Source organism: Centruroides vittatus, unplaced genomic scaffold, assembly GCF_030686945.1.
Source record: "Centruroides vittatus isolate TY-2023 unplaced genomic scaffold, ASM3068694v2 contig_875, whole genome shotgun sequence".
In the NCBI taxonomy this organism is placed as follows: domain Eukaryota; kingdom Metazoa; phylum Arthropoda; class Arachnida; order Scorpiones; family Buthidae; genus Centruroides; species Centruroides vittatus.
This window is the reverse complement of record NW_027122567.1, coordinates 3,189,773-3,211,288: the sequence shown is the minus strand read 5'-3', so window position 1 is coordinate 3,211,288 and position 21,516 is coordinate 3,189,773. Positions and strand designations below refer to the sequence as shown.

Sequence of the window (21,516 nt, the reverse complement as noted above, 5' to 3'; positions counted from 1 at the left end):
AAGTGGTAGAAACTCTAGGATTTTGAAAAACAATGGCAGTATACCATTGAAGGCAGTACAGGTGCTTGGCAAGCAAACAGAGGCAAGTCACAACTGACTTAAATCAATGGCTCTCCAACCCAAAATAGTTAAAGGAGTATTCTTCTGACTTTAGTGGCCAGCTAAATCCCCAGATATCAACCCTAGTGATGCTCTGTGGAATATCATTGAAAAGTCCACATGGTCTAAGACTCTGGTCCTATATCTACAATGGATTAATCTCATTTCATTTAAATATATTGGAAGGTTTCCACGTGTCAGGATTCAAATAACCTTTTTTTTTTTTTTCAAAAGGAAAATATTTGATTCTTGAAGTACAGCTTCTCGTATTACCATAAAGCCTGAAGAAGAGCTCAGATGGAGCTTCGAAAATGTTAGCATTCCTTATAATTCTACCACTCTGGTTATCGGGTTTTACATAAGTTGGTTTTTTGTATTTCATCCTGGTGTGTGAAGACGATTGACCTACAATGGAGTTGTGGACCATGATAGAGAAAGTTTGGTTTCAGATACCTTCAGTAACAGTCCAATATCTTGTGGAATCTATATCCAGACCAACTCAGGCTGTTATCTGGGCTAGAGATGGCCCAAGCAAATTTAAACTGATATCTCTAATGTTCTGTCTTGTCAGTTATAGCTAACAAAGTGTCAGATAATAGGTAAATGGACAAAATGAATTCAAAATGTTTTCACTTTTCAAAAAACAGATGACATTTTAAAATATAATTTTTATGAGAAGGAAAACTTTTCTGAGTACTTTAACAGAAAAATGTCATTAAATGTATTTTTTTGATCAAGGTTTGTTTCCTAAATCTTACTTATCTGATTTCCACATCTTTAAATCCTATCGTCTTCTTTATTCATATTGCAATTGTAAGAAAATAAAATATAATTTTTGGAATAATTAACGTAAGAAAAACGATTCCCTTCATTTAAGACCTGTCATAATTTTACATTCTAATTATCAACTATTATCCAAATGCGAATTAAAATATTCACAAAATAATTACATAATGTTAAAATTTTCATAATAATTTTGTAAAATGTTAAAAATAATAGCATATTACCACATTTTACTGTATAAAATAAGTTGATTGCATCACTCAAGTATTAATTGTAATTAGAGTATATTATTTGGGTTAATAACAATTAAGGAACTAAATTTTGGAGAAAGTGAATAAACTATATTTTGCTATAATGAATAATCCTTGAGATATGCAACACAATAGATATGTTTTGAAATGTATAAATGATGTTTCAAATAATTAAATTGATTCTTTACATGGTTATATTCTATATAATGATAAAACAAACATATTGTTTTATTCAGATGCATATTTGAAAATTATATCAATTTTATTGGTTTTGTTTACATTGTGTTTGTGTTTATCTAAAAGCAACAAGTGCTTCTATACAAAGTAATTTTTATAATTTGTACAAATGAAATATTAAAAAATAACTTTATATTACTTTTATTGTTGGAATTATTTGGTAATTTATTAAACAGTTTAATAATATATTCTTGTAATGACAAGAAGAATATTCAAGTTAAATTAACTATAACACAGTGAACCATACAAACTGAAAAAATTCAAATTCCAGATGAAAAAATAATGCCAAACTCAAATGCACTCGCACATCTCCAAGGAAACCAAAATTCATTTTAAAAATCATCAGGAAGTATAAATCCTTGTATTAACTGACTTTTTCAGATTCTGTTCATATTGTGATGTTGTTATAACAAGAAATGTTTCTATAAAAAGTAAATTGTAAAGAAGCATTCCTTTTTTATAATAGTATCATAATGAAAAATTCTGAAAAAGAATTATTTTTGAATATTTCATTTGTGATTAACAGAAAACAACAAAAAACCTTTTATTGTAAAAATCAATTTACTAAACTTTTTTCAAATTAAAAAAATTTTACTTGAAATGCTCATTGCAATTATATTAAATTACTAGAAATTCCTCTATCAAGCATAACAGAATACTTTTTATGAGAAAGTAGAAATTGAAGAATTTAGAAGATTAGAGATTTCAAGAAATTCAAGACGAGTTGCTAATATTTCTGCAAATTAAGCAGTTTATACTATCTTTTATTATTTTTTTTAAAACTCTTTCTGCCCTGTGGGCACTAAGAGGGTTTCTTTTTGCAAGCCCATTATGGGTATGGCCAGGCCCACAATGGGGCAACCGAGTGGTGAGGGACAGGGCCCAACATATCCGAATGGACCACCCCCCGAAAAATTCCTGGGGATTATTCAATTCATCTGGATTTGATCCCAGGTCCCCCAGAGCAGTAGGCTGCCATCTTGACCGCTCGCCATACAGCTGTCAGTTTATACTATCAGTTGTAACATAAGGAACAACAAAACCAAATTTCACCTAAAGTGGACAAAAATAGGAATTATAGAAAATTCACTTACACACAAACAGATATTGGCCTTTATATTAAAAAAAATATATATATTAAAATTTTTCTTCATACACTACATTCTGAATACACACTATTGTCTTTTAAAAGGTTTCCTTGCCATCTTCCTTTAGTAACAGACACTTTAATATTGTTTTGATTTCTTGAATGGGATAAAGCAACATAGAGTTGAACAATTTTACTCATTTAACAATTTTATGCTTTCCCCCTATGCATTTTTTTTGACAAAATAGCTAGTCTATTTTATTCCACAATAATAAAACAAAAATGAATTGTATGTATGTTAATTAGATTAGCGGTAACACTTTCTAAATAACAGGCTTGTTAGATCGTTAATTCTGATCGGATAATAGAACGTAGTGTTCACTATGAAAAGATTTTTTCAAAAATTTGTTATAGAAGTGACACAATGCAGTTATCATTTTTAAAGTTTAAATTTAATGAAGTATGTTTAAAATATGCCATTTGCCAAAATATTTAAAAATGCAACTTAAGGAAAAATTCCTTCATCAAGCATGAACTATATGAGGTCACTGACATCAATGCAACATAAGTACAATCACTGATCCAACATTGATAAAATGTTTATTCTATAGCTAATATTTCTGCAAAATAAGTAGCCTATACTTTCCACCAGAACATAAAATGAATATAACCAAAATTTCATCTGGACTGGACAAAAATTGCAGGAGTTATAAGGAATTTACACACACACACACACACACACAATCATATATAGATGACAGTTTTTATATTAGTAATATTTATAAGTGCAGCAACATTTTTGTTTAAATACATTAAATGAAATATTGACAAGGACTTACTCTTGTATCTGTATTTTTTCATGTTGAATAGTTTTCAACTGATACTTTAAAGATTTAATTTTTTGACTCTTTTTATTTACTGTCAATCTATGTTCTCGTAATGAACCTTGAAGACTTGCTAACTGGCTTGGTGCTGAAAAAAATCTAAATTATTTTCTCATCCATTATAATAAATAAAACTCAAAAAATAAAAATATAAAATTTAAATAATTTTAAATTTTGAATATATATTTTGATCTTTTTTAAGCAATCTACTTAATACATAATAATAATGCAAATAGTAAAACTAACACTGATTAATAGTATTACCATCAGCTTTTAAAAATGACCATAGTAAACAACAGTGAAAGCTGTGAGAATCTAGAAGCTGTTTTTCTATAAATTTTAACCCAAAAGATGAGTTTCTTTATTCCCATCTGGTTTCCACAAAGTTAAAAACGGGAGAAGATCGAATGTTAATTTAACTGTCAACAATTGACTAGTATTGGATGCAACAAGTCCCCTCCCCCTCTCATTGATCTGAGAAAGTTTTAAAATAAAGTTATAACAACTTATTATTGACACATGAGAAAGTCAAAAGTTAAACAATTCAGTGACGAAAAGAGAACAACTCCAATTCTCACCACCCTAGCCAGCCCACCAAGGACACATTCAGTGTGTCATCACCAAATATCGAATCACCCAACGAAATTCTCACACTGGATGAGATATAAGGGCTGCACACCTGACCTTTGAGGTGGATTTCACCATAGGAGTACCAAGACTCCCTTCCTGCCATATTCAAGGCAGATTTCCCCATAGACTGGGTGTCCACTAACTCCAACACGATCAGTCCCTAAGGAACATCTTTAACTTTGTGAATTGTGCTAGTGTCATCCTAGGCCTCCCCAGATAATTTACCAACTAGACAACGGTAGTTAGTCTAGTTGGTCTAACCCACTACTGTAAAGAAGAGATATGATAATTACTCGATTTATGTAAACTCTCTCTCTTGGTTGATGTAGAATAAGGTTAGAATAGTCCAAAGGGTTGATCCCATAGATATCAGATCATATATATATGCTTGTTTGTGCATATAACTGTAATTGTAGCTGATTATCGTATTCTATACTTTATTTGCATATTAAATTTATTTGTTTAGTTAATCTGGCATTGACCTCAATTATTCAAACTGGTCCCCTATCAACTTAACCACAACCTCCTCCACTCGACTTATAGCCCTCCTATTTTCCAATAATTTTGCATAATCATGAGTTAGGACACAAATTCCAACTATCCTAACTGGTGTCAGGAAAAACCATCCTCAGGAAGATCTAACAATCTTGGGACAACTATATTTAATAGTCATCCAGTGACGCAGTGAGTAGTCTTCACCAGACTGTTGCCGGTTTAAACCGATATTAATCGACCCCCTGGCTTCTCACAATAAAAAAATCACAAATATTACAAAATTTGTGTAATAAAAGTTTTAAAGAGACTTAAATAGGCTATAAATTTTAATATCGCAACAGTATTAAAAAGTTTCTCTTAAAATATATTTGTATTTAATATTTGATGTTAGTACTTACATATACTATGTTGATGTACAGATTCATTCTTTTCACAAACTTCTTCCAGAAACAGGTCTTCATCCGTACTTATAGACAACGTATCATCTCGTTCTTCATTTGGATCTAAATGTACTTCATTTACTTTCCTAAAACAATTATTAATTATTTTATTAAAATTAATTAGTAATTCTTGTTCAATATTTATAAACATCATTAACATGAAATAAAGGATTTTAATTACTTATTAATATATGATAAATAAATAAGTATATAATATAACTACTTTTATAATCTAACTGATTTCTAAAAAATATGCATTAAGTGTGCCACTATAAATTGAAGTATAATTTCTTATAGGGTCAATGTTATAAATTGAAAGTCTGTTCCTACAATTCCATACTGAAACAGTCAATAAAAAAATAGTATTTAAATTATAGCACTTCATATCATTATAACAGAAAATTTATACTAATCATAAAAGTAGATCATCATAAAATGTGTTTATTTTACCATATTTCCTCAATTATAAAATGCAATTTTTCACCCATTTTTGTTTGCCCAACTCAAGATGCATCTTAGAATCAATGGTAATTTACATTCATAGTCCAAAACAACAATCAGAAGTCATTGCAGCAGACTTCATTGGTAAATGTAGTGTCCAAAAACATCCATTACCGGTAGATGTGCCAATAATGGCTGTTTTTGGCTACACTGCTCAGTGGGCATATCAGTTCAAATGAGTTTTGCTAGAATAAGTATTTACTTTAAACTCCTTTTTAACATTTAAAATGTGTATTTCAAAGTAAATAATGATATATGAATAGTTATTATATATGCAGAAAAACATGGAAACACAGTTGCCAAATGTCTTTTTCACAGTATTTGTATTGTTTTTCTTATTTATTACTTATCAAAACTTAATAAAACTGATTATTTAAAAATATTTCTCTCCATTAAAAAAAATATATATATATACATTACAATTTGATTCTGAACTTATAGTGCATCTTAGAATTGAGGAAATACAGTAGAATTTATTTGTATAAAATTATATACATGCATATTATCAAATACAACAAAGCTGGAACAAATAACATCAAATCAATACCTTTCACACTTTTCCAACAAGAGGATTATTTAAGATATAAATAAAACAAATATTTTCAGTCTATTTTGTAAACCAGCTCAGTGGTGCACCAAGAGGGGGCCAAAGGATCCTGATACCCCCCAAAGGAAAAAAAATTAGTAAATTTTCCAAAAATCTTTTCCTAATTAAAATTAATTTTTTTATTTATATTGTGTCATGTCTTCTATTTCTCTATTACTTAAGAATTACCAGTCATATAAGGTGAGAATTTTATTGAATTTGTTTTAAAGTTTCTTTTTATCTGTTCAACTTGGCTCCCCAAAGAGTGCACAACTGAACCTGCTTCAGGTTTAGCATTCAAAAATATAATGCTTTGAAATTCATGTTTATGAACTAAACATTTATATCTTAAATAAACTTTTGTGTGGAAGTGTGAAAATTATTAATTTTGTGTAAATATTACATGCTATATTTAATTTATTTAAAATTGCTTTTAAATAACTTTCTTTAATTTTTTGTTATATTAAATAGTTTTTTATAAGATAGTTTCACCAACAACAAAAACCAGACAAAGTAATTTGCTTCCAAATATATATATTTGTCTTGTATTTGCCATTGTAATGCATTTCAAGAATATAGTGAACATGCTATTCTCTTCATATAAATATTAAATATATACCTTATATCTCGGCGGATAAGTCGACCTTCAGATAAGACGATGTATAAATTTTCGTCGAAGTTTTATAGTTTTAGCATATATCTGTCCTATAAGACGACTCCAAACTATCAATGGCCTACAAATTTAGTTTAGATCAGCAATCATTATCTGAATAATAATACTGTATAGCGTATACGGAATTATGTCCTATTTGTAATTTTTCAAATGAATAAATTTTATTTTCTTGCATCTGGCAGCACTACCTTGCGATTTTTGCAAACATTCACACTAATTCGGGCATTCTGGTAATGACCTTGACTATTCACAAAAACATCCTATGGGCTATTCTATTTTGTGCACATACCCTACTCTCTTCTAGTAAATAATTACGGTTTGTCTGTCTTTTTATAATGGTTTTAATTTATATAAATTTCAATCTAATTTTTTTGTATCTGTCCTATAAGACGACCCCGGATTTTGGGGGCCATTTTTTATGATTTAACTATAGTCTTATCTGCTGAGATATACGGTATATGAATTCGTTTTAAAAAACTTTAAAATTACTTTTTATCATCTTCAGTATCTGTTATAGTAGTTGAGCTGTCTTCATCAAGTGATCCACCTTCAGGTAATAAATATTCTTTCTTCTTAGAAGTTTCAGAAGGATTATTTATTTTATTTTTAGGTGGAGATGATAAATCTAAAAAACATGATTCAATAAATATTAAAATTAAAAAATTATATTTAATAAAATGTCAAAATCAAATTATATATAAATGAAAACAAATAAAATTGTTGAAAAAATATTTTTAAATAATATTGAAATGAGAAATTTATCTGTTTTAATAAATAAAAAAATAATATATCTTTAAAGTGTTTTTACTATTAGGTGAAATCAGATTTATTACAAAATAATAACTGATGAAAAACAACTGAATGAGTCTGTGCATGCAAATATTAATCAGAATTACACAAACAAATAACTGAAAATCAGAGTTGATAATAAGTGCAAATCAAAATAAAAATTGCTTGTGAATTTAAAATTCAAATTCATACCAAAGGGAGTTTTATTCATTTCTTCTGGTTGCAATTCAATTTCTTCATTTTCCCATGATGTTAATATTATATGTGGAGTAGAATTTTCATCAGAATATCTTTTCAATTTTTGTGACTTATTTACAGTTTGTTTTGATTTACTTTTTTCTAAATTATCTTGTACACATTCATTTGAATTCTTCTCTTCAAAAACAGAATCACTTAAAGAAGTACTCCAGCTTGCCTTACTGTTTGAAGTTTTATATTTACTGTTATAATTAGTAATTTTATGAGTTATTTGAATACTTTTATCATTTGTTTTATTATTTTCATCATTAAGAACAGTATTTAAAGATAAAGATCTTGTTAAAGCTACACGAAATTGTTTACGATTTATGTCCTTGTTAGTTTCATTAGAAATGCAATTACTTTTTTCAACTTTATCTAAATTGTGTATTTCGTGGTTAATAGTTCCTTCAAAAGTACTTTTATGAAAACATAAACTTAACCTGCGATGTTCTGGTTTCTCTGGAATTTGTTCTAAGAAATCTGATGGTTTAGAGTTAATCACACTCATACTTAATCTTCTCATTTGCCTGTGATTAGTTCCATTATACCAACTTTCCCAACTACTAGAAGTAAGTAAATTTCCCAATAAGGGATGCAAATTATTTCTTTGTCTTATAAATTCTTCAGTTTCACTAGAATTACTTGATCTTCTGCCACTTTGAATTTGTTTTGAATCTTGATATAAGCTGAGCAAATTAGATTTACTTTTATCTTCACTCTTTCTATGTGCAGGAATATAATTAAGACCTTCTGAGTGATCATTTCCTGAACTGAAACCTCTCTCTTGTTTGCCTAACTTTTGACTGTTCTGTTTTGATTCTTTTACACTTACTTCTTCTTCAGAATGAACATCATCTTCATAGTGATTCTGTCTTAATAAAAGCTTTGGAGTTTTGTTTAAATGATTGGAAAAAGTATCTTTTGAAGAACTTAATTCATTAAAGCTTTTTCTCCTTACACATTTGTTTTGTGGTGGATCTAAAACACCATTAATTAATTGGTCTACACTTAATCTTCTGAATGTTAACTTTGGAATTAAATTTTTACTTATCTGTTCAAGATAATCATCAGAAGATGTATTTTGATTTTGTGTTTCTAAAAGACTTAAATAAGGCAAAGCTCTATTTGTAATTTCATGACTTATATATTTATTAAAGGAGTTATCATTTGCACTTAATAAACTATGACTGTTATCAATCTCAGAATTATGTTCATCATCAAAAGAAGACATTCTGACATCATCTCTTTCATTTAATTCACACATTTTAATAACTTTGTTAAACTGATTAACATTATTACTAACATTTTCATGAGAATTTATTTCACTAGAATTATTGTTATTTAAACTTATGGAAAATCCAGTATCAGCATTATCATCACATTTTTCTATATTATCATCAGGTATATTTAATATTACTTCTTTAACTGTTTTATTTTCTTGATTTTCATCATTACATATTTCAATACTGAAATTACTAGAATTGGACTTTTCTTCTAAATCTGATAGACTATTTTGTTTCTCAATTGCCATTGTTTCCTTAGTTACAAATGTTGAACTGTCTTTATCATTTTTTATTTCATTATCTAATTTAATTATCATTTCAGAATCTACGCTTTTATTTATATCTGTTGATAATTTTCTTTCTCCTGTATATATATTTTCATTTATTTTATCTGTAATTTTTAATTCTAATTTTGTTTTATCATCATATTCAATGTCATATAAAAAGGATGCTTCATTATAATTTAATTCATCTATATCAGAAGGTTGTTTTCTGTCTTTATCTTTTTGTGAAATTAAAGAGTCACTCTCTTTATCTTGCTTCATCACATTTAAATCAAATTCTGATCCAAAATTTTCATCATAAATGTCTCTATCTGAAAAGACTTTTTCTGTTTCTTTAAATTCATCTGAATTAAGAATATTAATCTCCAGTTTTTCTTCAAGAATTTCATCATTATCTTTATTACTCAATTCTTTAATAGTTTTATTCTCATCTATTTCTGTCTTTGTTAACTCTATTTCAATAGGATCATTATCACACAATAAAGGGTTCTCAAAATCATCTTTGTTGTTTTGAAAGTCAGAAGACTTCATTTCATTTTGTTCTAAAATTAAATTTGATTCCAAAATTTCCTCTTCTAAGTTGGTGACTAAATCTATTTCAGATTCTATTTCAAAACTTTTGCTATTTTCACTAAAAATAACAAACTTCTCCTCCTCTTTGAAATGATTTAAATCATCTAATTTTTCTTCTTGTTTACTTTGTTCTGAATGTTGAGATTCATCTTCGAGATCTGTTATTTTATTTTCTGCTTCATTCACTTCAACTTCTTTTTTATCTACATTAATGCTAATTTTATCATCATCACACAATGCAACTTTAACGTTTTCATTTTCATTAATACTGTCAATTTCATCTTCATCTTTAACATTCGGTACATCATTTTTGCTAAGATTATCACCTAATTCCCCTAAGAAAAATTGGTAGTAAGTTTAATGAATAAAAAATATATTTTAAATAAATAACAACTATCAGGCAGAATTATTTAAATCAATCAATTAAATAAAAAAATTTTTATTTAAAATTATAGAACACATGAATTTATTTCATTTTATTTATTTTTATTTTGAGAACTTTTCAATATTTTTCTTAAATTTCATTTTACAAAGATTTTTATTAACTAAAACTTAATCAGATTATGAAATCTCATAAATAAAATTTATTTTATAAATCAATGTTTGATTAAATTCCAAACCCTATTTAAAATAATAATTGATTTATTAAATTATATGATTCTGTATAAATCCTTAATTTTATAATTATAGATATATTTGAATATACACAACTGACAATGATCGTTCAGATAATTTCCAATAACATAACTCTGTAATAATATTAACACACATTCTATTACAATTTATTCATATGTATTCCAACAATAACATTTACGTGTCTTGAAATATGGAAAAACAAATGAACTTGATCCACACATTATTGTTTGTATTAAAAACTAAATAATAATGCTAAATAAAGCTGAATAATGATTATATTCTATTATGGAATGTACAGCTTTAAAATTGTTGAAATATCTGGTAGCCTCTTAAACACATTAGTCATAGATTAGAGTATGATCTCTATTTATGAGTACATAACAGCTGACCATCAGAAATGGTATATAAGACCATAAAATTTAGCACAAAAATGTGTTGTTTACATAGTTCATTTATTATACCCTTATATTTGTGAATAGCATAAAGAATAGCATGTTATGTGCAAGGAAATCAGAAAGGTTATTTATCAGATACTTCAGCTCAGCTTTTTTACTTTCAGAGGTGTGTCCTAATGGAAGGTTAACTAATCAAATCAAACATATCTAAAGAAAGATATATTGAAAATTGACTAAATAATAACTGATTATCCAAATCTTTAAAAGATCAACGTCTAAAGCCAATAAAGAGATGAGAAGAAAAAACACAAAAATAATTTTAAAAAGTTCCAAAAAGTTTTCTTCTTAAAACTGTATTGATCTGAGAGAGATCAGTTAGTTAATCTCAAATCATTAGAACAGTAGAAGAGATAATATTTTCAATAGTCTTCTCTTATTACTTTGTTCACTAAAATCATTTCTATTAATAAATTTCACAATGTGATGTTAATAAAACTAAATTTTTGAGTTAGAATATGTGTTTCAAATGGACCTAAGAAAACATATCTAATAAGAGTTAAATAGAGATAATGTCAATATTAGCATCTGAATTATTATTTAGCTCATTCAGTACAAACATAATTTGAAATTTACTCTTACGATTATTAAACTAAAAGCATATTTTAAACATTTCATTTAGGATTAAGAATATTTGGTATATTCATTTGAGTGAGTATTATCACTGCTATGGCTCATCAAAATTCAAAAATTGTTTATTTAATTTAGTACATTAGAATTTTAAAAGATGATATCATAATTACCATTTTATAACATTTGAGATTATGTATATAAAATATTATTTAAAATTTTTCATTCAAACTTGTTATTCTGATAAACCATCAATAATTAATAATGTTGATTTTACAGAGGAGATGGAGGAAATGCTTATAAAACTAATTTTAGTGAAAAAACAAATTTTTATATTACTTTTTCAGAATTTATGATTCACTTTGTTCTCTTTTAATATGAAATTAATTATAGTGTACAATTTTTATTCTAAGTATAGTTTATAAAATAAATCCACCAACTTGTTTTCATATTTCAAATGTTAACACAAAATTTTTATTTCTTCATTAATATTTATTTATGGAAATACTGTCATTGATGTAAAATTAATTTATTTCTTAAAAATATAAATCAAAAATACCTTTTCTTTTTTTACTTACCAGAATTTTTTCTAATTTTAGCATTATTTTCCCACATTTCATCTCTTCCTTGCATTGTTCCAAATCTGCCTAATGTACTCCAATGATCAGTCTAAAAATAACCATGTGAATTTTAAAAGTTGAAATGTGTGTGTGTGTATATATATATATATCAATCCACTTGTTTTATATGTAATAAATATAATTATAAAATAAAAAGATCTCTTTAATTACCTGACCAGAGTTAACATTTTTAGAGTTTTCACTGCTTGAAAAATCTTTATCACTGTTTAAAGAATTAGATTTTTCCAAAGATATCTGATCTTTTAAATCTGCAGGATTAATTGAATCTGGTTCAACATAATTTTCATCTTCAGATAAAATTCCTTTCTTTGATTCTAATATATTTAATTCTTTATCTGCATTATTATTATTCTGTGTTATAGCATCAATACAATCTTCTGTTTTTGAATTTTTAAGATTTTTATTATCATAGCTGTTATAGGAATCTTCACTGTCCCATTCACTTTCTGAAGAATTCTTTTTGATGTCAGGGACTAAAAGATTTGTATTAGGTTTTGATGACAAATTTTCTGAGTTTTCTTTAGAGTTAGAATTTGTAGCTTCATTAACAGCCGTATGTTTTATTGGACTAGATGTATCTAATGACACAGATCTTCTGCTTAATGGAGGTCTTTTAAACTGATTTTCATCAACAGAAAACTTTCTATCAATTACTGAAGGAACATAAGGTTCAAAATTTAAGTCATCATCAGAACTATCAAAATCATTACAATTATTCCCATCTGTTTTAATAACTTTATCATATAGAGATGGATGTAATACTTTTTCATTTTTTAATTCACCTTGTTTATTTTCTATCATTTCAAGAATATTATCATTATCAGATGTTGTAGAATCACTAAAACTTAAATCTGCAAACAAATCTGAAAAAAATGTAATTATTATTACTATTGTGTATTTTGGTTTATTTCATTTAAAATTAAAATCAGTATAAAAATTTATTAAGCTTCAGCCAATAATATACTCTATATAATATGTAATTAAATGATAAAAATTATAAATAAGAAATTTTACTAAATAATAACTCTTAGAGTTTTGTTATAAATAATATGCAGTCTTTAAAATATTTACATTGGTGAGAATTTAACTATCTTAATGAAAAGATGTTCAAACAAAATAAATCTAAATATAGATCAAATAATTATTCTAAGTTTTAAGTTGGTTATAAAAAATTCCCTTCGTTTTTTTATTGTTAATTTAGTTTAAACTATACTGAAGAAATATTTTCTTCAAACAATCACTTACTAAACAAATTTTTATTTTGGAATATTTTTAGGATAAATTTGCAGAACTATTTTATAAGATCTTAGATTATTAACATTTTCTTTAGTACTAATATAAAACTGTATTCAAATAAGACAATAATTGCTGTTTAATTGTTGTTAAATATTTTATTGTGCTAACTTTAAAATAAATTCTATTCTCTTTAGTTTTGAAAAACTTTATTTAAATGTTTATCTTAATTTTATAATCTGAAATTTATGCACAGATTCTCTATTAGGTCATTAGAACTCATTTTTTTCAAGCTTCTACTTCAAACATTATAAGAAAAATTAATGAGACTAATCATTTTTATATCAAAGTTTAACAATTTATCTGTAGAATGATACAAAATTAATTCATTTTTCATATTCAAAATTTATATTGGTATAAGCCACAGTACTGCTACTCAGATCTTTAAAATGGAATACAATTTTAATTCTCAAACATTTTCAGTCATCTTAAATATTCAAAATCAACTTGTTCCAGAAGACATTTCAATTTTTGTCCTTTTTAAATTGAAATTTGTTTCTTTTTGTCTTGAAGAAGGTTGTTTAAGATGACTGAAAACTTTTGAGAATTAAAATTCTACTGCATTTTAAAAATCTTAGTAGTAGTACTGTAGTTTAGTACAAGTGCAGCTTTCAGAGAAGTGCTATATTTCTATAATTTCAAATATTACAATCTTAATTGTATTTATTAAAATATTTTATAAAAATTAATTTTTACTAAAATTTTTTAGAATTAATTAATTCTCAAATATTAGGTGATTAATAGACAATAACTTATATTTAATTAATTGTTCTGTTACTCGTTTTGTTATGGAATTTAACAAATCAAAAGCTATGCATTTCCTCCAATAAAACCTATATCAACAACTACTTCTTGTATGATATGTTACTGAAACAAAAGCTTTTAATTCTTTAAAATAACTTATATATTTATTATAATTTCATATAACATAAATTTAAATTTTGTTAATTTAAAAAACATTATTATAATAATTTATAGATTTACCATCATCTTTCCTTTTCAAAGGCTTTAATTGAGAAAGACCTAAAGAAGCTATGCTCTTCTGTGGACTAGAATATATATCCTCTGTTAAGATAAAAATCATTATATAATCAAACAAAAGTAAAATAAATTAAAATTATTAGAATGTTAATTTGTAATTTATTACTATTGAGTAAACCATAAAGTATAAATTTGAAATTATATTTTCCAAATATTACAGTTAACAGTTTTACTTAACAATTTACATTATTATTTTTATAAACTAGTATATGTACGTGTTATGAGTAACTTAATTAAGAAATCTACTGAACTATAAATAAATACAAAGCACTCCTACTAACTCAAACTAATAGAAGGTGAAGGTTATCAGATTTTATGAAAGTCCAAGTAGGGAGTGATGGAAACAACATAACATAACTCCAATAACATGGAAAATGAGAATTTGGACATAGCACAGTAGTTTATTATGATCAGGTCTACACAAATGTTTTACTGAGCTTTAGTAGAATATACTGCTAAATTTATTATTACAGAAAATGAGCTAAAGATTTTCATGACAGTATGGTAAACAATAATGTAAAATCTTTAGTAACTTATAACTACAGTAATATAATGCTCACTGCAAAGATTTCAGCATTTTGAAAATGCTCATAAATTATAATTTTTCTATTGTCTAGAAAGTTTAAATTGAACAATTTTTTGAAAAAATTTGTCCAAGTTACTGGGGGTTTATTGTATTTAAATTTCAAATAAACAAAAATTTAATTGTTAATAAATTGTAAAATAATGAAAATGAAAATATAATGAAACGTAAATATATATTGTATTAAAAATGATTAAAATTCTAAAAATTTTTTAAACATTTTGCAAAGTTTTTTAGAACTAAGTTCTTCAAGTTTTTAATATATTTTATAACATTACCAAGCTTCAAAGAAATAATAAAAATTACTAATAAAAAGTTTATTATACATGTAATCTAGCTTCCAAAAGTGTATAATTTTCAAAAATATATAATAGGCTATATATCCAAATCTAGTTTGGTTAATTTTTTTTCAATCTATATTCTTTGTCAATTTCGTTTTTGAATGAAATCAAGATTAAGTTCTAAGAACTTAATATTGATTTTCATTATATACTAAGCTTTCAAAACTTAAAGTACATAATGAAATATATATTTTAAAGATATTTTCTTTGAGAGAAAAACAAAACTTTTATAAAAAAAACTATATAAAGTAGGATTTTATCATACACAACCAATACATTCCAAGGCTCCTTGAATAAGTAATCCAAAGGGTCTTATGTAATGAATGTGCTTTAATAATTAAAGGGGTTTGTGCAGAGTTTCATTTATAAAAATTTGCACAAATCCCATTAATTATTATGTATTTCCTATACTAACATGCTTATCACATATTTTTAAATATAAATAAGGCAAATAAACACTATATTAACAATAAATAGTACGATACTGTAAATCATAAAAACAACCTTAAAATATTTTTGAAAGTAGGTTTTTTTCTTTTCTAACTAAATTTTAAATTTTTCTTCTAAAACTAGGAACTTTGCTTTTCTTTGGCCAATCAGGACTAACTAAATATGACTAATTGCCTAAATATCCTTAATTGCCATATGAGGTGATTCCCCAGAACAGTGTGCAAACAGTGAGAACAACAATGCTGCTGAACAGTAAAAAACAGAATTGAAATGCTCACCAGTGCACACACTAATACAGTAGTCATCTGTTTCCAAACAGAACTAAGATTTGTCACTAATAATGATACACTGTCAGTCCACAGCAATTCAGGCTTCTCTGTCACAGCACCACTGCAAACAAAGCCAACAATGTACAGGTGCTAATGGCATGGATGTGTAGCAGTCTTTGCATGGAAATTTGCTTCTGCTGGTTACCTGCCAATGATGTAGGAAGAGACAGGTTCTGTAGTTTCATCTGTCTCTGAATGGTAGACAAAGACATCATTACAGCTTTTCATGCTAGTCTCATGATCATCTCTTCTGGTGATATCCAGCCAGATCATCAGGAGAAATAATCAACTGATTGTGTATGTGTGCCCTCATGTATCTATTGCTCCAAATACCTTTTTATGATCAGAAAATGCCAGATGGTGGAAAATTTAGTCAAATAGCCATCCTACTTCCCTCAGCTCAATGATGCAAGCCTTTCTCTAAATCTATCAGCTGTGTGTAATGTATTTGACTGCATCATACAGATACACCTGGCTTCAAAGATCTTCAAATACCAAGTACAGTACAGTGAAAATTTTGAACACAATGAGCTTGTTTTAGTCTTTTTATAAGATACTGAAGTAGTAATTTTAAGATAGTCTGGTGGTATTACCTGGTACAATTAGACCAATAACTGAAATCATTTAAATACTCATATGAGACAAACTGCACGCTATAACTTTTGTAATTGAACAATTCTATATGGGTACATACCTTTTTCATCAATGAGCATATATTTAACTATATATTTCTGAATTTTAACTGAATTATATATATGCAATAAAATTTGAGAAAAATGTCTTGATGACTGTAACAAGGTGTGTTAAACAGTATTAGGAAGTTGGTAAGTTTCCTAATAGTATGAAGCAGTTGTCAAAATCCAAATTTGTCAGGATATTTTAATGAATTTTTTCAAATTAATCGACCATTCCATTTTTATAATTTTTACAATATATATCTATGTAAGTTTAAATTAAATAAACAGTTATTTATACTTCTAAGAGAAGAAATTTCAGACTGAGATCATGAATTTTCTTTCTTTTAAAAGAATTAAAATTTTAAAATAACTTTTCATTCTAAATAAAATAATGATTTAAAGACTTTTTAGTAATAAAAATACAAAATATTTTTGCGTCTTTAATTTTAAAATAAATTTTAAATACCTGTATTTTTAGTCTCATTTTCTTGAAAAAAGGATAAAACCTCATCTTTCTCTAAAGGATTTTGTTCATTTTGTTTTTCAGCTGAAAATATTTTATATTTACAATAATTGCTAATATAAAAGAATTCATAGTAAAAGAAATTGAAAGTATTTGGCTACAATAATTGTACAAGTAAAATCATCTACTTGTCTAAAACTTATAAATACATCTAAATAATACTTTGCAGTTTTACATATTGTTTATTCTTTTTTCTGTTAATACTTTCTTTATATATTTTGTATTTTCTATAATGAAACTTATTACTTTTTGAAAATATATATGCAAAAATAAAAAAATAGAAAGCTATAATGTTGTATTAACAATATATATTTTTTTATTACAGCCTGCATTATGTTTTCAACAGAAGAAAAAGGCTTAAACCTTTAATAAAATACACATATCCTTTCATTATCTTAGCATATATTAACTAACTGCAGTAAACGATTTTTTCTGTAATTATGAATATTCGATTTGATATTTAAACTTAGTTTTATAACTGATATATTTATAATTTTTTAAGTCATAATTCTTTTATAAGTAATTGCAAGCTAACTTACAACAGGACTCGTCAATATAAATAAAAGATGAAGTCTAAACTTTGAGTTCATTAAAAAGCATGAATTTCAAATCATTTAAATCTAGATTCTTTACAGTTTTTCAATTCATTTAAAACATTTAAAGATAAAGTAGTCTTAAAATGTCAAAAATAATATTGTTTCTTAAACATGACTATATCAATTAACTAGAATAATTCAGATTATTAAAAGCAGAGAAAAAATTTCTAATATTAAAAGTACATTTAAAAATCTTTATCATTTTGTTTTATTACAATGTAAATAATTAAAATTAGTCAAGTCATCATCAAATGAAAAAAAAATCAAACTAAATTTCAAAATTTCAGATAAAGCTCATCATAAAAAGAACAGTTTAATTTTCACATAATTTAAATTTTATAATACTATATTTGCCTGAATTAGTCAATATTTTTTCCAGTTTTACAGTAGCCAAAAAAAAGTTCTTGACCTATATTCAAATCTGATTAAAGTTTTCTTTGATTTTGATAACTGGCTATGGTACACACCAAACAAAGTTAAATCTAATGGTAATATTTAATGTATTAATTGTTATTGATGCTAAATGTCAGCCAAGTTGTGACTGTCATGTTGCAACTGTATAGCATACTGCATGCTGTAGACCATGCATGGGAATTAAGTTTTTAGCATAATTGTAAATAATTAATTAATTGATTGTTTTAATTGTATTCAACAGAATTAGTCAGTTTTGGTAACTTCTACAGACATTTTATTTTAGTACTGTTTTTATTTTAATCTTAAGAGTCTCTACTAATTAAGCAATGATCAAAATTGGGAAGAACATTGCTGAAAATTTACCAAAATTTTATTAGGTTGTTGCAAATGAAATGGCCAATTTTTATTTCTGACTTTCAGTGTTTATTAACTTAATTTAAAACTTGCATATTCAATCAAAATTGTCTCCACCAACATTAATACACTTTTCCCAATGCAATAGAAATTCATTAATGCCAATCTGATAGAAACAGGAGCACAAGAAGCAAAATGTCATTAAGGGTACTTTTTATTGCATCCTCTTCCTCGAAGACTTTCCTTGCCAAAAAACTGTCTAAATATATATAAAAAAGTGATAGTCTGTTGGCAAAAAGTCTAGAGAATAAGGTGAATGGGGAAAAATTTCATTTAAATATTTTCATTATTGTGACAAATAATTAAAGAACTGCAAACCTCCAAATAATGCCCTTTATTTCTCTCACTGAGTTTATGTGGTAACCATTTGTTAAGCTTCTTGACTTTCCCTAACACGTTTAGGTGTCGAGAAATGATTAAATAATGTCCAGCATGTTCAACCTTTGTGATTTCCCAGACAGTCAAGTTATGTTCTGATTTGATGATGTTCTTCAATTCTGATTTTTGAGATTTGTATTCCCAGAATGAAATTTTTTGAACCAATGCCTGGTGACTGACTCACTCACAAAACCTTCACCAAAAGTTTGTCCGTATTTCAAGTTGCTTCAACTGCATTATGTTCCTGCTTATACCAATAAAAGAAAATGATTCAATTTCCTTTTTTTCCATGTCGTCAGAAAAAGTATTCTTAGACATGTGGAACTCAAATAAAAATGAAATTTTTAATTCACATATTATATGTGTGCTCTTCTAATTGCGAACATACAGCACTATTCACATGAAAAAAAGTTGAACTACAAGACCAGAAAATTTAAATTTTAAAAAATGGCCATTTCAATTGCAATGACCCAATATTCTGTTGTAAACTGTATCTTTCTATTATAAATTTATGTATTTGATACAATTATATGTTTTAGACCTTATAAAAAAAAATGTTATAGATAGTTGGAAAAAATAAGACAAACAAAAATGAAACACAAAGTTTTGTTTTCATTCCAATAGTCATAAGATTGCAAGTACATTTTCCAGAATACATGCAAATTCTTTGCATGAAATATGCAAAGAAGCCTACTTCTTCTGGTTTAATGTACAGTATATGCTAGACAGCCTATTATCTAGTGCAGTGTTCTGCAACCTTTTTCTACTTGCAGCACACCCATGACTCAACACAGCACACCAAAATGTTATTCCCCTCAAAAACGTATAATGTGATACTAATAATAGAATTATGTAATGCCACTAACCTATTATTATTATTAAACAGATATCAACATCTGTGAGCAAATTTATTTTACATATAATTTCTTAGAATACATAATGTCACACATCATCTTATTTCATCAGTGCTGCATCAGAGAATGAAATACAAGCAAAAGAAACAACAGTGATAAAAATATATAAATAAAACTTGAAATTAACAGAATATGTAAAAGTTCATGTCACACCTTTCACCGTGTGATGGCATACCGATTGTAGAACACTGATCTCTAGTGTATAGGATATTGTCTCAATTTTGCCTTATAACTTTTATTAATTTCATTTTTATTGATATTAGCAAAAAGAGGAAAAAAGTCACAATTTATCACTTATAGGTATCCAATGCATGTATTTCTTTCTTTAAAACAAACTCTGAGTATAATTTTCTGATCAGCTAGATATGATTTAAATGCAATTTGTAAAAATTATTTAAAAAGCAATCTAAAATTCATTTATGCTAACTGATTCTCTGATATTTGTAAATACAAATAAAAAAATTTAGTTTCTAACTAAAGAAATTTTGGAAGAATGAAATGGAATTGAACACAATCAAATTTCATAATCAATTGCATAGATAAAAGGTAATAGAAATTCCACACACTCCTGTAAAAGTTAGAATAACAGTAGAATTATGAAAGATTATTGGTGAAGACATAATCAGTCAGTCTAAAAAAATTTAAAAAATGGTGTGTTACCAATAACTTGAATGGAACAGATGTACTGTTCAAGAAAGCCGAAGATCATGATGGCAATGAAATAGCAAAACAGAAATGAAAACAATGAAAGTGATGAAGTATTGCTTAAATTACTTTCCATATTTTTTTTAAGGTAAATTTCTAATTTTATGTAGGCAAATAAAATGTAAAAAAAGGTTGACTTATATTCAGGTCTTAATTTTTTCCAAAAAGTAAAGACTCCAGAATTGAGAGTTGACTTATATTCAGGCTAACACAATACATAAACATTGTATATTCAATAAAATTACAAACAAATTGCAATTTTAACCACAGATTTAAATAGTTATATAAAAATATTCTAAAACTTACAATTATACAATTTAAGAGAATGTTTTGGAGTTTTATTGATGATATTTTCTTTAGTAATACTGTTCAAATCCTGAAAGATAGTCATTAAACTTTTTTCAATGAAAAAATACAAAAAGATTCAATTCAATATATTAGATATTTAAAAAATTAACTCATATTCACATAAGTGTACAAATTTTAACTTTTAATTAATAATATACAGTACAAAGCACATTGATATTCAATTAATGCCATGTGTTATATTTGCTCAAATACTATAAGTCTTTGTTAAAATTTCACATATAAAGAAGTTTTAGTACAATGCTTAATTGTTTATCTTATCTGTTTATATAACTGAGAACATAAGAACCAGATATATCAATAAATTAAATTTCAGCATAGATAATTTTAATCATAAATAAATTTGTTTTATTAAATA

General features: G+C 26.2%; 1 protein-coding gene across 2 annotated transcripts in view; it reads right to left on the bottom strand.

Annotated features, from left to right (window-relative positions):
- The window catches only part of LOC136983035 (ankyrin repeat domain-containing protein 26-like), a 69,039-nt gene that overhangs the window by 28,169 nt on the left and 19,354 nt on the right, over positions 1 to 21,516 (bottom strand). Inside the window, exons 7-15 of one of the 2 annotated variants that reach the window (XM_067279648.1) lie at positions 21,099 to 21,168; positions 17,315 to 17,395; positions 14,412 to 14,492; positions 12,285 to 12,997; positions 12,072 to 12,162; positions 7,648 to 10,170; positions 7,156 to 7,291; positions 4,865 to 4,992; positions 3,297 to 3,429 (exon numbers count right to left, since the gene is read on the bottom strand). In XM_067279648.1, the coding sequence (XP_067135749.1) occupies positions 3,297 to 3,429; positions 4,865 to 4,992; positions 7,156 to 7,291; positions 7,648 to 10,170; positions 12,072 to 12,162; positions 12,285 to 12,997; positions 14,412 to 14,492; positions 17,315 to 17,395; positions 21,099 to 21,168 (3,956 nt within the window). The remainder of the gene's footprint in view (positions 1 to 3,296; positions 3,430 to 4,864; positions 4,993 to 7,155; positions 7,292 to 7,647; positions 10,171 to 12,071; positions 12,163 to 12,284; positions 12,998 to 14,411; positions 14,493 to 17,314; positions 17,396 to 21,098; positions 21,169 to 21,516) is intronic. The other variant, XM_067279649.1, reaches the window with a different exon arrangement.